We start from the raw sequence: 14,632 nt of genomic DNA, 5'->3' as shown, positions 1-14,632 counted from the left end.
TCCCCCCACACACACACTCTCCCCCCCACACACACTCTCCCCCACACACACACACTCTCCCCCCCACACACACACTCTCCCCCCACACACACTCTCCCCCCACACACACACACTCTCCCCACACACACACACTCTCCCCCACACACACACACTCTCCCCCCACACACACACACTCTCCCCCACACACACACACTCTCCCCCACACACACACACTCTCCCCCCACACACACACTCTCCCACACACACACTCTCCCCCCACACACACACACTCTCCCCACACACACACTCTCCCCCCCACACACACTCTCCCCCACACACACACTCTCCCCCCCACACACACACTCTCCCCCACACACACACACTCCCCCCACACACACACACTCTCCCCCACACACACACACTCTCCGCCCACACACACACTCTCCCCCCCACACACACACTCCCCCACACACACACACTCCCCCCACACACACACACTCTCCCCACACACACACTCTCCCCCACACACACACACTCTCCCCACACACACACTCTCCCCCCACACACACTCTCCCCCACACACACACACTCTCCCCCCACACACACACACTCTCCCCCACACACACTCTCCCCCCCCACACACACTCTCCCCACACACACACACACACTCTCCCCCACACACACTCTCCCCCACACACACTCTCCCCCACACATACTCTCCCCCCACACACACACACTCTCCCCCCCACACACACACTCTCCACCACACACACTCTCCCCCCCACACACACACACTCCCCCCCCCCACACACACACACACACTCTCCAGCCACGCTTGCCTGCGCTGGATTCCGGGACCTCACCTGTTCACCTACGGCAGGAAGTGGCCCCATCTTGGGTAGTCACTATCTGGGGCTGGTGTTGTGTGGGCCGTAAAAAAAATTTACCAAAACAGTTGTACATAAAGAAAGGCAGATTTATTAGAGAAAGTAAGAAAAGTGCATAGCACGGAAGCAACCGGCAGGTCAGCAAGAGAGGAGCCGCTGCAAAGAGATGAGGGCTTGCTGGGGATGTTATAGGAGGTGCCTGTGCTGTGTGCCAGAGAGGGCCACGGGCAGTGCTGATAACGCCAAGGTTGCAGTCAGCTAACGTCCATTCTCCTATCAGCCAAGGGTCTGGTGATAGCCGGGCGCAGGAAGACTATGAGTTATTTCTGCAGGAGGGCCGTGTGTCCTGGACAATGAAGAAGGGCAGACTTAAAGCTTCTTTGCTTCTTCTTTTTGCCTTCCCTCGGTCCTGCCAGCCCAACTCCTTTTCCCTCATTAAGATTCCACACCCGCCACCCCACATGTCAGGGCACAGCCAGGCTGACCAGCTCCACCTGCTCTGCTGGGCACTCACTGAGCCTCAGTCTTCTCACGTGTGACACACGCAAGGTGAACATGGTGGACATGCGTCAGGCGGACGCCTGGGCCTAGAGGAGGAAGGAGCAGGGCCGGCGTGGGGGGTGCAGGCTAGGCCTGGCTCCTGGGGCGATGCTTGCTGTGGGCGGGGAGTGCCAGGGCTGAGCTGTGGCCCCCTAGGCTCTCAGTGCACAGCCCCCCAGTAGGCCTGTGGGACTTGCAGGCTCTCAGCAAGTCTCCTGTCAGAAGCCGGTGGCTGCAGGTTTGACACCCCGTCTTCCCATGGAGTTAGCGAGCACCCATTCTGCACCTGCTGTGTACGCGGCAGGATCTGGGAGGCAGTGCTGGCCCTCAGGGAGGACAGAAGGGTGGATGGATGCGTGGTGGCCACTCCCGGCTGCAGGGAGCATACAGCACAGGCGGATTGGATACCAGCTGAATAGCCTGTCCTCTGCTGCGCTGGGGCGCAAGGGAATGCGCCGCGTCAGCCCTGACCCAAGTGGAGCTGACCAGGGCTGCATCCATGAAATGATGGAGGGGCCAGGTGTGGTCAGAATTCTCCAGGGAACAGTGACCCTCCAAGAGGGCGGCTCAGGGAAGCTTCATAGAGGAAGCAGCGCTTGGGAGAGGACTTGGGGTTGGGGGAGGGCCAGGAAGGGGAGCTGCGTCCTTCGAAGACAAGGGGGCTGGAGGGCTCGGTGGGGGCAGAGGTGGGGGCGCTCCATGAGCTGCACAGCACCGAGTCTGCGCCTGGGTGGTCTCAGGTCCCAGAGCCTCCCTGTGGCAGGGCAGGCAATGAGGCGGGTGGCCCATCCGGGGATCACTGCCTGAGCAACCCGGAGGATTTGGTCTCCAGCCAGCAGCAGGGAGGAAGTTAACATAAATCCATTCCAATGCAAATGTCAAACCAACCGTGCGCAGGAAAACTCAGCAGCTCTGAATGTCAAGGAGGGAGTCCGGGCTCTAGCTGGCGGCACGGCTTGGCTGAGCTGTTTCCTCCAGCTCCTGGGCTGTGGGAGGAGGCTGCTGGCACGGGGCCACTGCCTGGCACAGAGGGGCTGCTGGGACCTTTGAGAACTGAGGCACACCAGGGAGACGATCTGGGGACTCATTGCTGGAGGGAAGGAGCCCCAGCAAACACAGCCCAGTTCAGGGACTCCTGTCTGCATAGCCTCTGAGACACGCGGGAGCCGGTGCGCCCAGAGGGCCTCCCCTTGAGACCAGGGCTGCTGATGACAGAGCTAGGATGCAGAGCAGAAGGCAGATCCTGCAGCGGCAGCAGGGTGGCATCTGAGCCAGGGCTGAGGAAGCAGCACCGGAATTCGCCGTCAGGCCGGGAAAAGGTGGAGGCGCTGGTGGGCCTCAGTCCCCCGGACACCACCTGGCTGCATTACGAGAGATCTCCTGTTTGGACAGGGGAGGGTCTGGGGCCACCGCCTGGGTGTGCTGCCCAGGGTCCTGAGTCCAGGCGGGGGCTCCACCCTGAGGGGTGCGTGGGTGACGGCCTCCCGAGACATGACCACGCTGGGTGTGAAGACAAGGCCACGTGAGGCCGGAGGACAGTGCAGGCCAAACCGACGCCAAGCGACCACCCCTCGTGAGGCTGCAAGGACCAACCCAGCACGCAGAGAGGCACAAGGTGACATCTGAGGCAGGGAGCACATCCAGGGCCACGCAGGACGGCATTGCGGAGAGACCGGGCGCCGTGTGCTCTCCACCCTCGGAGCCACCCCCAGACCCTGCTCGCCCTTCAGTCCCCCTCCAGCAGGTGCGGCCTCACCTCTCTCCCTGCTCCCACTGCATGCAGCAGGTGCTCCATAGGTGCTCCTGCTCATGTGAGAGGCTGGTGCAGCTCCCTCTCTCTGCTGGCTGACGGCAGGCCCAGGGGTCCCCGCCCAGGGTCAGGGTCACTCCAGGCAGAAGGCGTCACTCGGCACAGTCCTTGTCTCCTGAGATGAACTCTTGAGACGAACCGTTTTGCTTTTAAACTGAAAAAGAAATGAAGTGTTTTGCATTTTATTAAAGCAGACACGGCTACAGCTGGTTAGGGCTCCTAAGGACTCAGCCAAGCTCGGGTGCTGGGACTTTCTGGTGGTCACCGTCAGCGAATCCCCAAGCCTGGGGACAGGGGCCCAGCTGGAGAGAAGGAGAGAGCGGGGGGCGGATGGAAACAGAACCAACACCCGAAGGACGCAGCTCCAGGCAGGGGACAGGGGGTCGGTGTAGGGGGCACTGGTTCAGAGCAGCTCGGGGGCTCCAAGGAGAAGGCAGGGCTGGAGGTGGACTGGGAGGGGCCAGGAAGTTCAGGAAGGTTCTAGAAGAGAGTAGAGAGGAGGGAAGGCGGGTATGGGGACGGCACAGAGGGCCGCCCTCAGAGGGTGCCAATGCTGCTGGGGAGCTGGGATTTTCCCCGTGGGCCATGCAGATTTCAGGGCAAGGAGCACCACAGGTGGGGGGTCTGTGGGCAGCAGCCATGAGGGAGGAGGCGGCAGGGGCTGCAGGAGGAGGTACAGGCCCAGTGGAGGGGAGGGGCTGCAGGAGGAGGTGCGGGCACGTGGAGGGGAGGGGCTGCAGGAGGAGGTGCGGGCACGTGGAGGGGAGGGGCTGCAGGAGGAGGTGCGGGCACCTGGAGGGGAGGGGCTGCAGGAGGAGGTGCGGGCCCAGTGGAGGGGAGGGGCTGCAGGAGGAGGTGCGGGCCCAGTGGAGGGGAGGGGCTGCAGGAGGAGGAGCGGGCCCAGTGGAGGGGAGGGGCTGCAGGAGGAGGTGCGGGCCCAGTGGAGGGGAGGGGCTGCAGGAGGAGGTGCGGGCCCCGCCGGGTGGAGGGGCTACAGGAGGTCCCGGACAGACAAGCTTACAGGAGCAAGTGCGGAAGGCCAGCTCTGTACACACAGAAGCTTCCAGTTAGAATCCTTAAGCCGACAGCTTGTGGGTTGGTCTGAGAAGATCCAAGTGCTTACACCTGGTGTGTGTCTTAGGCGCTCCTCCTCAGCGAACTCCTGTTCTGCCTTTGAGACCTCCTGCGTCTCAGTGGCGTGGACATCTGACGTTGGCGGTTGGGGCAGGTGAGTGCTGGAAGGTGAGAGGTGCCTGTTGTCTGCCCCTCAGGGACCCCTAGTGACCTGGTGGTTCTGAGTCCTGCCAGGAGTGGGGACCACCGGCAGCCAGACTCCGGGTTCTGCCCACAGACTGGCTATTTCCCTGGGCCCCCTTGTTCTACTTTTTGGGCCTCAGTTTCCAATTCTTCAAACCAGCAGCTGGATGCTGTTGGCCCTTCCTACAGCACAGTCATACCGCCCCAGAGCCAGGGGAAGGAGGCGAGGAGGGTGTGGACCAGGCGTAGGGCCGTGTGGGGTCAGTTCCCGGGTGTGGAAGGTGATGGACGGGGCAGAGAGTGAGGAACAGGAGCTGACCGGGACAGGGGCTGGAGCGGGGCTGTGCTGGCACGTCCACACTGGACACAGGATGAGGCCATCTGGGAAGTGCCAGAAGGTGATTCCAAGACCTCCAGGCCATGAAGGATGAGGGAGCCCTGGAATCCCCGGCCCAGCCCACGGCTGCTCGGATCCACTGCCCTGAGCCCCGGCCCAGCGCCCAGACCTCAGTCTGCTCAAAACTGACGAAGTTCTTGTAGCTGCTAAGCCCAGTTTTGGGCCCCAAGGAGATCACCATGGGCTTGTTGAGGTCCCCTTTGCTGGCCAAGACCCAGCCCCGCAGGGAGAGGGCTCTGCCCTTGTTGTTTGTTTAAATTGTAAAATACACAGCATAAAATTTACCATCATCACCATTTAAAGCACGCAGTTCAGTGGTTTAAGTACAGCACATTTCCGCTGTTGTGTGACCTCGGCCACCGTCCATCTCCAGGACTTTCATCTTGCCAGACTCAGACTCTGCCCCCATTAAACACTCACCCCCATTTCTCCTTCCCAGCCCCTGGCACCCACCTCCTACCATCCGTCTCTGAACCCGGCTACTCTAATACCTCCTAGAGGTGGAATCGTCCTACCATCCGTCTCTGAACCCGGCTACTCTAATACCTCCTAGAGGTGGAATCGTCCTACCATCTGTCTCTCTGAATCTGAATCTGGCTACTCTAATACCTACTAGAGGTGGAATCGTCCTACCATCCGTCTCTGAACCCGGCTACTCTAATACCTCCTAGAGGTGGAATCGTCCTACCATCTGTCTCTCTGAATCTGAACCCGGCTACTCTAATACCTCCTAGAGGTGGAATCGTCCTACCATCCGTCTCTCTGAATCTGAACCCGGCTACTCTAATACCTCCTAGAGGTGGAATCGTCCTACCATCCGTCTCTCTGAATCTGAATCTGGCTACTCTAATACCTACTAGAGGTGGAATCGTCCTACCATCCGTCTCTCTGAATCTGAACCCGGCTACTCTAATACCTCCTAGAGGTGGAATCGTCCTACCATCCGTCTCTCTGAATCTGAACCCGGCTACTCTAATACCTCCTAGAGGTGGAATCGTCCTACCATCCGTCTCTCTGAATCTGAACCCGGCTACTCTAATACCTCCTGGAGGTGGAATCGTCCTACCATCCGTCTCTCTGAATCTGAACCTGGCTACTCTAATACCTCCTAGAGGTGGAATCGTCCTACCATCTGTCTCTCTGAATCTGAATCTGGCTACTCTAATACCTACTAGAGGTGGAATCGTCCTACCATCCGTCTCTCTGAATCTGAACCCGGCTACTCTAATACCTCCTGGAGGTGGAATCGTCCTACCATCCGTCTCTCTGAATCTGAACCCGGCTACTCTAATACCTACTAGAGGTGGAATCGTCCTACCATCCGTCTCTGAACCCGGCTACTCTAATACCTCTTGGAGGTGGAATCGTCCTACCATTCGTCTCTGAACCCGGCTACTCTAATACGTCCTAGAGGTAGAATCATACAGTGTTTGCCCTTTTGTGACCGGCTTATTTCACTTTGTAAAATGTCCTCAAGGTTGTCAGTGTTGTGGCCCGTGTCAGGATTTCTCTCCTTCTGAGGCTGAGTAAATTCCATGGCACAGATGGACCACGCTGGCTCATCTTCCTGGGCTGCCTCCGCCTCTCGTGAATGACGCTGCTGCCTACCTGGGTGTGCACACGTCTCGGCCAGACCCCCCGTTCAGGTGTTTGGGTGTCTGTGCCCCGACATGGGATTGCTGGGTCGTGTGGTAATTTTATGCGGAACGTTTGGAGGAGCTGCCCCGACGTGGGATTGCTGGGTCGTGTGGTAATTTTATGCGGGACGTTTGGAGGAGCCGCTGCCTGTGTGTTCTCTGTAGCGGCTGCGCCATGTCACCTCCCCGTCAGCAGCGCTGGGCTCTCGCGTCTGCCCGCACCCACCACACTTGTTCCTGCCTTTCTTTCCATAGCTGTCCCGTGGCCAGGTGTGTTTGTTAAGTAGGACTCAGCCCTGCACCCAGAGCACTCTCCCTCAAGCGCTCATCCTGACCCCCACCCCGTCCGGCGGCAGGCCCCCAGCTCCAGCCACGGTCTCCTCCCAGGCGTCGGAACCTCCCGGAAGCCAGTTTGCCCTCCCAGTCCAAGTTAACATGCCCTGGGAAGCCCACTCAGACCCAGAGCCAAAACTGGGTCACCATGGGACGCCGGGTGTGCATGGCGAGCTCCGGGTCCTCCCACAGCTCCAGTTCCAAGGGGCCCACAGCAGCTGCCCTCTGCTCCTCCGTCAGGAGTGGGCCCGAAGCTAGCCAGGATGGTCAGGAGAGGTCTTCCAGAGCGCCCTGCTGAGCAGTGCCAGGCTGGAGGGATGCTGGCTGGAGGGAGCCAGCTGGGCACCCGCCTGCCACCTCGGGCTGATGGAGAGATGACCCGCCCTGGCCCTGTCCTTGTTGGAGATGGATGCCCCTGGGGACAGCGGCGTGAAGCTCCGACCCACTGTGCCCTCCCCCAGTCACTGTCCGTGCACAGCCCAGCAATGGCCCAGGGAGGCTGTCCTGCACATCCCTAGCGCCCTCCTCCCAGCACAAGCGCCCCTGAGTCTTGGGCAGGCATTTCTGTTCCCCTGTCCCTCTCCGGAGCAGCAGGCAGTGACCTGTTGAATTCTGTAATTTCTGCGCTGGGTCTGGGCTTCAGGCTCTGTGAGCCCAGGCTCCTGTTGGACTCAGTCTGTGGGAGGTCTTGGGGCACGTGCCTGTTTGGTGAATGATGAGTGAGTGAATGAGTGAATTTGTGCAGCCACTTGCTGCAATTCCTCTGGGCTTGTTTTCAGGCCTGTCATAATCGGGGGCAGAGCCAATTCTGAGAATTTAGGTCACAATTCTAATCTCGCGTGTCCTTGGGCCTCCAGGTGCTGGCCGACCCCTGCATACCAGGGGCGCTGGCGTCCAGGTGGCTGCTGTGACCTCAGCAAAAGGCAAGCGAGGAGCGGGCCAGGGGGACTGGACAGCCTACGGCCGTCGGGCCAGGGTGGAGTCCAGGCTACAGCCGACTGAAGCCATGGAACGGCCCCCCCCACTTTGGCCCCACAGGAGCCCCCACCCAGGAGCCAGGAGCCAGGCCTGGGGAGCCTGGGATCTGTGTGCTGTCCAGCTTCACCCACCTTGCCGACGGAAGAGCACACACAGAGGGACGGAGACTAACGCATGCACCTCCGCGGTGCGCCCAGAGCTGTGGCTGTGGCCTCCCTGTGGGGCAGAGGCAGGTCATCTCAACTCAGCTGTGGGTTTAGCCGAGCAGTTTCCACCCAGGGTGCAGGTCGGGTGGGCCTTTCAGGGCCTCCGCTGCCAGGTGGAGTGGGTGCCCACGGGGAGGAGCGGGTGCCCACAGGGAGGAGCGGGTGCCCACGGGGTCCTCCTCTGGGTGAGCCCTGCAACTGGGCAGGCTTCCTAGGCTTGGCCACCAGCTGGAGGGGCCGTGGGGTCCGTCCCTGCAGGGGCTGTGGGGTCTGTCCCTGGAGGGGCCGTGGGGTCCATCCTGGGAGGGGAGCGTGGGGTCCATCCCCAGGGAGACCCCTGCAGGTCCAGCTCATGGTGGGGCTCTGCACTCACTCTCTGGCTGGCCCTGGATGGGGGAGTCCTGAGCTCCACTGGAGACCCTTTGGGCAGGTGGTCCCCCCACCCTGCTTCCCATCACCACGTTGACCATGGCTCCCTCTAGCCCCTCCCAGACCCTCACACGTGCTCCTGTCCCCGTGTCCCCTTCAGACTGGAGCACTCGGGGGCTCCTGCAAATGTGCCCCCTTTGTGAGAGAACCCGCAGGTGTGGGGAAGCACCCAGCAGCCCCCATGGAACTCGGGATCACGGCAGGAAGGGGGTAACGTGGGTGGACACCTGTGCCCTGTGTGGGAGCATTAATCACCCTACAGGGCGCTCGTCACCTGGCCAGCCAGGTGGGATGTCGACATCGCCACAGAGCTCCCCAGCTGAGGGCCTCAGTGAGCGCGAGGGGGCAGGAGGGCTTGTCCAGAGGCCAGAGATGGGCAGAGGAAGATTTGGGCAGGGAGTGGGGGCAGGGAGACAGACAAGCAGACGGGGGGCCAGGCCAACAACAGGAGGTACCCAAATGGACACGTGGTGACCGGCGACCCTGCCCGGGCGAGCTGATGGATCACAGGTGCCCCAGGGGCAGGCCCAGGCCCCAGCATCTTTCTAGGTGGCTGCAGGCCTCAGAGGGGAGGGGGAGCTCGGCGCCCCCAGAGAGAGCCCAGGGACCACAGCGGCCCCTCCTCTGGCCAGAGCCCCAGAGCCCAGCTGCCTCTGCTCCTCACACACTGTGGCCCCCAGCCCCACTGTTCCACAACACCCCAGCTCGTTCGTGCCCTGAGGAGAGGGACCATCCGTCCCCACACCTGGTCCAAAGCACCGCACCCGACTCAGCCCCAGCATCGGCCAGAAGTCCCCTCCCAGCCCTCAGACTAGCTGCCCAGAGACAGTGGGAGTGAGGAGGCCACACAGCGTCCAGGTTGAATCACTGCGTTTTACTGAGTGCACAGGTCCACCTGGCGTCCGAACTCGTCCCCGTGGCAGCAGGGATCCCCAGAACCTTCCACGGCCATCCCGGCCACAGGACCCCACACCTGAAGTCCCCCGCAAACCCGCACTAGCACATCTTGTGGCTCTGGCATCAACCTGTCCGTGTGAGTAAGTTAATATCTCGGCTATTCTGTTAGAAAACTAGAGTTCATTCCCTGGGCGTCTATCCCTAGAAAACGGACGGTGCACAAAGTTGAGATTGAAGTGTGCGGGGTAACACATCCACCAAAAAAAAGGCCTGGTCACTACGGCACAAGGACACATACAAAATGGTCAGAAGTGTACGTCGGTACTGAAGGCATTATGAAATATTCTTTGGAGCATGAACAAAAGTGCAGACAGCCAGAGGCAACGGCGCAAATGGGGAAGCTGCAGCCACCGTCACGGCCAGAGGATGGCAGACTGCAATGGTGTGGGGCGCGGACATGACGGGCGCGCGTGGGCCACCGTCATGGCCAGAGGATGGCAGACTGCAATGGTGTGGGGCGCGGGCATGGTGGGCTCGCCTGGGCCGTGTGGATCCCAGGTAGAGGGATGGCATCCAGCGGGACCGCCAGCTCTGGGCGCCTCAGTGAGAGACCCCTCTGTGAGACCCCTCCTGCCCTGTGCGTGTCTCTGGAGCCCGTCCCTTGGGCCCCTCGCCCGCCCCACCTGGAGGCAGGGTCCAGGGTGTCCATACCTGGCAGAGCCAGGGGACATGGGGTGACCTCAGGGAATTCCTGTCCACATGCATTAAGGCAACGACTTTGTGAAACCCAGGCGAAGTTGGCGTGTGGCGATGTGCACGTGCCTGCCTGGCAGCCCCGGGGACAGGCCCCTCCTTGCTGGCACCTGGCCAAGAGTCAGATGCTGAGGACCTCTCAGGACGGGGCCACTGGCCAGAGCCAGTCTCCTCGGCCAGCCAGGGGCACCACGGCAAGTGTCCAAGCCCAGAGCACACTCAACCCCACCCCACAAATGCCTTTTAAAACTTTGAAGAGGCCCCGCCAACCCAAATGGTGCCCTCCCGTCTCTCCTCCTCCACCGTTTCCCACAACCTCCCCCTGCGATGTCACCTTCTCCCAGGGTCAGCCGTCAGCCCCCACCCTTACAAGACAGCAAAGTTCAGCAAACTGGAACCCCCATTCACTCATGCTCCTGGGGTCATGGAAAGCTCCTGGGTGTGCAGCTTCTCTAGGTCTCCCGGAGGGACGGGAACCTCGGTATTCCCTCAACCTAGGAGTCCACCATCCCACATCCTTCAGGAAGCCGCCCTGGCTGTCTCTCTGGCTCCTTAGCGCTTTGCTGGGGCCAAGGTGGAGCCTGCCCACTGGGTGGGAACACAGGACGGCTCGCCTGGCACAGCCACACAGGCTCCCCAGGTGGCCATTCCGTCCTGCAGCCCCTAAAGGCCCTAACCAGGCCTCTTCACCCCACCCTCATGCCCTGGACATACATACATGTGGCCTGGGAGTTTTGCATGGGTGTGGGGGTTGGGGGAGGCACTGGACAGGGTCAGAGGACACTGGGGGCACCCGTGCACTGAGCGCCCACCCCTCAGAGCTCAGCCCCCTGCCAGGCACCCTCCACGGCAGGTCCAAGCCTCCTGAGCTGTCCCTCTCACACCACGTCTGCCGGGCACCCTCCATGGCAGGTCCAAGCCCTGTGAACCGTCCCTCTCACACCACGTCTGCCGGGCACCCTCCACCAGGTCCAAGCCTTGTGAACCGTCCCTCTCACATCTGCTTTGAGGGTTTGTGTCAATGGGGCTGTGCAGTGTCGACCTGTGATCTTGCCAATGCCCCAGCCTCTGCTCTGTACGGCATTCATAGCTCAGGTCAGCAGAAACAAGGGCGCTTCTGCAAAGCTCTCACAGCTCCTTCGGCTCCTCGGCTTCTGGGAAGCGACTAGAAATAGCTCAGAGCCCAGCTCTTTCTAGAGAGAAGGGGGTGTCCTTTATGGGGGTCCCTGACTGTGGGGGACCGAGCCCAGCTGGAGTCCTCCTCCCCTTCTCTCCGGCCGCAGGTCTCTCCGGCAGCAGGGTCTGGAATCTAGAAACACTGAGACATTCAGCCCCGAAGGGGGCAAACATTAAACCACATGCCCTGGCTGTGCCTCTCCTCTGCGCAGGACTTGGGGTGATCAGACCCACAGCACAAAGGGTGCCCCATGCAGAAGCCCTCACAGTGCCTGGGGTGATTTCAGCCTCCAAGTGGGGGCTTGAGACGAGGCCCCCCAAAAGGTAGGGGCATCGCTGAGGGGCAGCGTGTCCTCCAGTGGGGGATGTCGGGCATCTGCCCTGCTCAGACGGCTGTGTACGGGAGGCGTGGGAGGGGCCCTCCCCCAGCGTGTCCCAGCCGTGGTGGCGGCTGGAAGACTCATGGACTGCGATTTTACGCAGAGGGAGAAGGAGAAGCTGGGCCAGGAAACCACAACAGGCAGCAGCACCTGCCTGGGCTGGCGCTGGGACTCGAGGCTGAACCACCCATCCCAGGAGGGCCCAGCACCTCCAGGGCAGACCAAACACAGGACCCATGCAGACACCCATACGGACGCCAGGGCACCTTGGCATCTGGCAGAGCCCCTCCTCTGGATGGCTGCCAGGCTGTGGGGGGGAAGGGCAGCACGAGACCCTGATTGTGGGGGGAAAGGGCAGCACGAGATCCTGGTTCTTCCTGGCGCTCTGCCACTGCGGACCAGGAGCCCGGACAGTCGGATACCCCACCACGGGGCTTGACATTCCAGCATCACCACGACCCCTAAAGCCACAATTACTCCTTGTAGCCCCTCCCCAGGCAGCTTAAACCCAGCAGGATCAAAGAGAAAGACCAGAGACAGAAGGGCTCCAAGGCTGGAAGTGTGAGGAGTGTGCACGCACACGTGTGTGTGTGCATGTGTGCAATGTGGTCTGTGCACTTGTGTGTGCACGTGGACTGTGCGTGGTCTGTGCACTTGTGTGTGCCGTGTGGTCTGTGCACCCGTGTGCATGTGCTGTGTGTGGCCTATGCACTTTGTGTGTGCATGTGTTAGTGCTGTGTGGTCTGTGCACTTGTGTATGTGTATACTGTGTGTGAGCTATACATGTGTACACGTGTGATCTATGAATGTATGCATGTAAGCGTGCATGTGCATACCTGTATGCAGGCATGTGTACGCACGTACGTATACTGTGCATGGTCTCTACACGTGTGGTCTGTGCACATGTGTGCATGTGTGCAAGCGTGCATGTGCATGCCTGTATGTGGGCATGTATGTGAGCACGTGTGTGTGCCAGTGGGCATGTAGGGATGTGCACTCTAACGAACATTGTGGGAGCTCTTTGCCATGAGGCGGCACTGGTCCTTGGCCACGCTCATTCATGCAGACACCCGAGGCAGCGCCGCACCACCTCCAGCCTCCTTCCCGCTGCACTTCTCTGAGGTGAGGCCCCCGGGGCAGTAGGTGGCTGCACTGCTCAGGCTGGAGTCTGGGGGGCCCCAAGACAGACCCTCTACCCCTTTGTCTCCCAAAACAGGGCCCCCCCCCAACCATCCCAGGACGAGACTTCCCAAGGGACACACCACGCGCTCCTTGCTGGACAGGAGTCTGGCCTCAGTCCCTCCTGCTGGGCGGCCAGCTTCCTTGGGGGGAAGGGATTGGCCTGTCTTCCTCATCCTGCAGAGCCCCAACCTGTGCCCAGGTGCTCATGCCTCACAGGCTCCGAGGGAGGAAAGAGCAGGGGGGACCTCACCTCGGGGGAGGAAAGAGCAGGCGGGCCACACATGGGCGGGGGAGAAAAGAGCGGGCGGGGCCACACCTGGCGGGGGAGGAAGGAGCAGGCAGGGCCACACATGGGGGGGAGGAAAGAGTAGGTGGGGCTATACCTCGGGCGGAAGGGAAGAGCAGGTGGGGCCACACCTGGGGGGGAGGAAAAAGCAGGCGGGGCCACACCCGGGGGAGGAGGAAAGAGCAGGCGGGGCCACACCTGGGGGGGAGGAAAAAGCAGGCGGGGCCGCACCTGGGTGGGGAGGAAAGAGCAGGCGGGGTCACACCTGGGGGAGGAGGAAAGAGCAGGCGGGGCCACACCTGGGTGGGGAGGAAAGAGCAGGCGGGGTCACACCTGGTGGGGAGGAAAGAGCAGGCAGGGTCACACCTGGTGGGGAGGAAAGAGCAGGCGGGGCCACACCTGGGGGTGGGGGAGGAAAGAGCTGGCGGGGCCACACATCAGAGGAGGAAAGAGCAGGCGGGGCCGAACCTGGTGGGGGACACACAGAACAGCCTCCCTCCACTGCCAGGTCTCCCTTCTCCAGGGTCCTGGAGTCCGGGTGGCTGAGATGGAACTGGGGATGCCGGGAGCGGTGGCCGGGGCTGGTGCTACGTTGGGTGGGACGCACTCATGCCCCTGCCTGTAGGCCCCGCTGGGGATTCCCTGTCCCATGATGGGAAGGCGAAGGGACGTGGACCCCGGGCTCGAGCCAGCCCAAGGGAGACAGCAAGGGCACAGCCATGAAACGCTGTCCCCGAAACACACAGCGGCGCCCACACCAGAAGGGATGCTTCACGCCACCGCAGGGCCCGAGGCCACACTCGCTGCCTTTGGGAACAGAGCAGACAGGCAGTGGCAGCCTGGACAGTGGCATCTGAGGCCTCCCAGTTGACACCTTTTTGGGACAGGCTCTGGCACAGGGAGGGGTGAGGACACAGCCCAGCGGAAGCACCTCAATGGCAACGGGGCCTGGGAGTGCCCTGACCGGGCTGGGGGTAGGAAGAGAGGCCAGGGAGGCAGCTCCCCACAACGGACGCCAGACATGGCTCCCCAAACACGGCTCCCCAAACACCCTGGCGCCAGGACCCCACCAGCCAGGGGCGTACGACCCTCAAATGCTGCTTTCAAAGTCCTCTCCCTGAGGATGAGTTCCCCTGCTGGCCTCAGGGCCTCAGGACCTCCCGGCCAAGCCAAGTGCACTGAAAACGCAGGTGGAGGAGAAACGGGCCCAGGACTCCCCTGCACTTGCTCTTCAGGAGTATTTGCGCCCACGACCCCAGCCCTGCTCACTCCCAGGGAGGCCACTCTCCAGGAGCCCAGGCCCGCCTGCGACGCCGTCACGCCAAATGCCAGATGCTCCCGGGCTCTGTTGCTTAAGTCTGGAGCTAGGGACTCACTCCTCCATCAGAGCTGCCTGCCCCAAGGGCCACGGTGCCCACAACAGGACGGGCGTGGGACGGTGCACCCCCAAGAGGCCCAGCTAAGGAGTCGGTCAGCGGAGAAGGGGCCGTCGGGAGTGGTTCCTC

General features: G+C 61.7%; 2 protein-coding genes across 2 annotated transcripts; one reads left to right on the top strand and one right to left on the bottom strand.

The window, feature by feature from the left end:
- Positions 1–2,505: 2,505 nt before the first annotated feature.
- On the top strand, positions 2,506–6,419 carry LOC134735829 (spidroin-1-like). The gene is made up of 2 exons (XM_063633449.1): positions 2,506–4,444; positions 5,310–6,419. The coding sequence occupies exons 1-2, from the start codon at positions 3,729–3,731 to the stop codon at positions 5,341–5,343; spliced, it is 750 nt and encodes a 249-aa protein (XP_063489519.1). The 5' UTR covers positions 2,506–3,728; the 3' UTR covers positions 5,344–6,419.
- Positions 6,420–9,306: 2,887 nt separating this feature from the next.
- On the bottom strand, positions 9,307–12,822 carry LOC134735828 (uncharacterized). The gene is given in 2 exon segments (XM_063633448.1): positions 9,307–11,821; positions 11,824–12,822. Coding segments are annotated over 2 exon segments (1,068 nt in total). The 5' UTR covers positions 12,350–12,822; the 3' UTR covers positions 9,307–11,279.
- Positions 12,823–14,632: the final 1,810 nt, after the last annotated feature.

This window comes from Symphalangus syndactylus, chromosome 24 (assembly GCF_028878055.3).
Source record: "Symphalangus syndactylus isolate Jambi chromosome 24, NHGRI_mSymSyn1-v2.1_pri, whole genome shotgun sequence".
Lineage (NCBI taxonomy): Eukaryota > Metazoa > Chordata > Mammalia > Primates > Hylobatidae > Symphalangus > Symphalangus syndactylus.
Note: the sequence above shows the minus strand (reverse complement) of the source record. Positions and strands in the feature narration are given on the sequence as shown.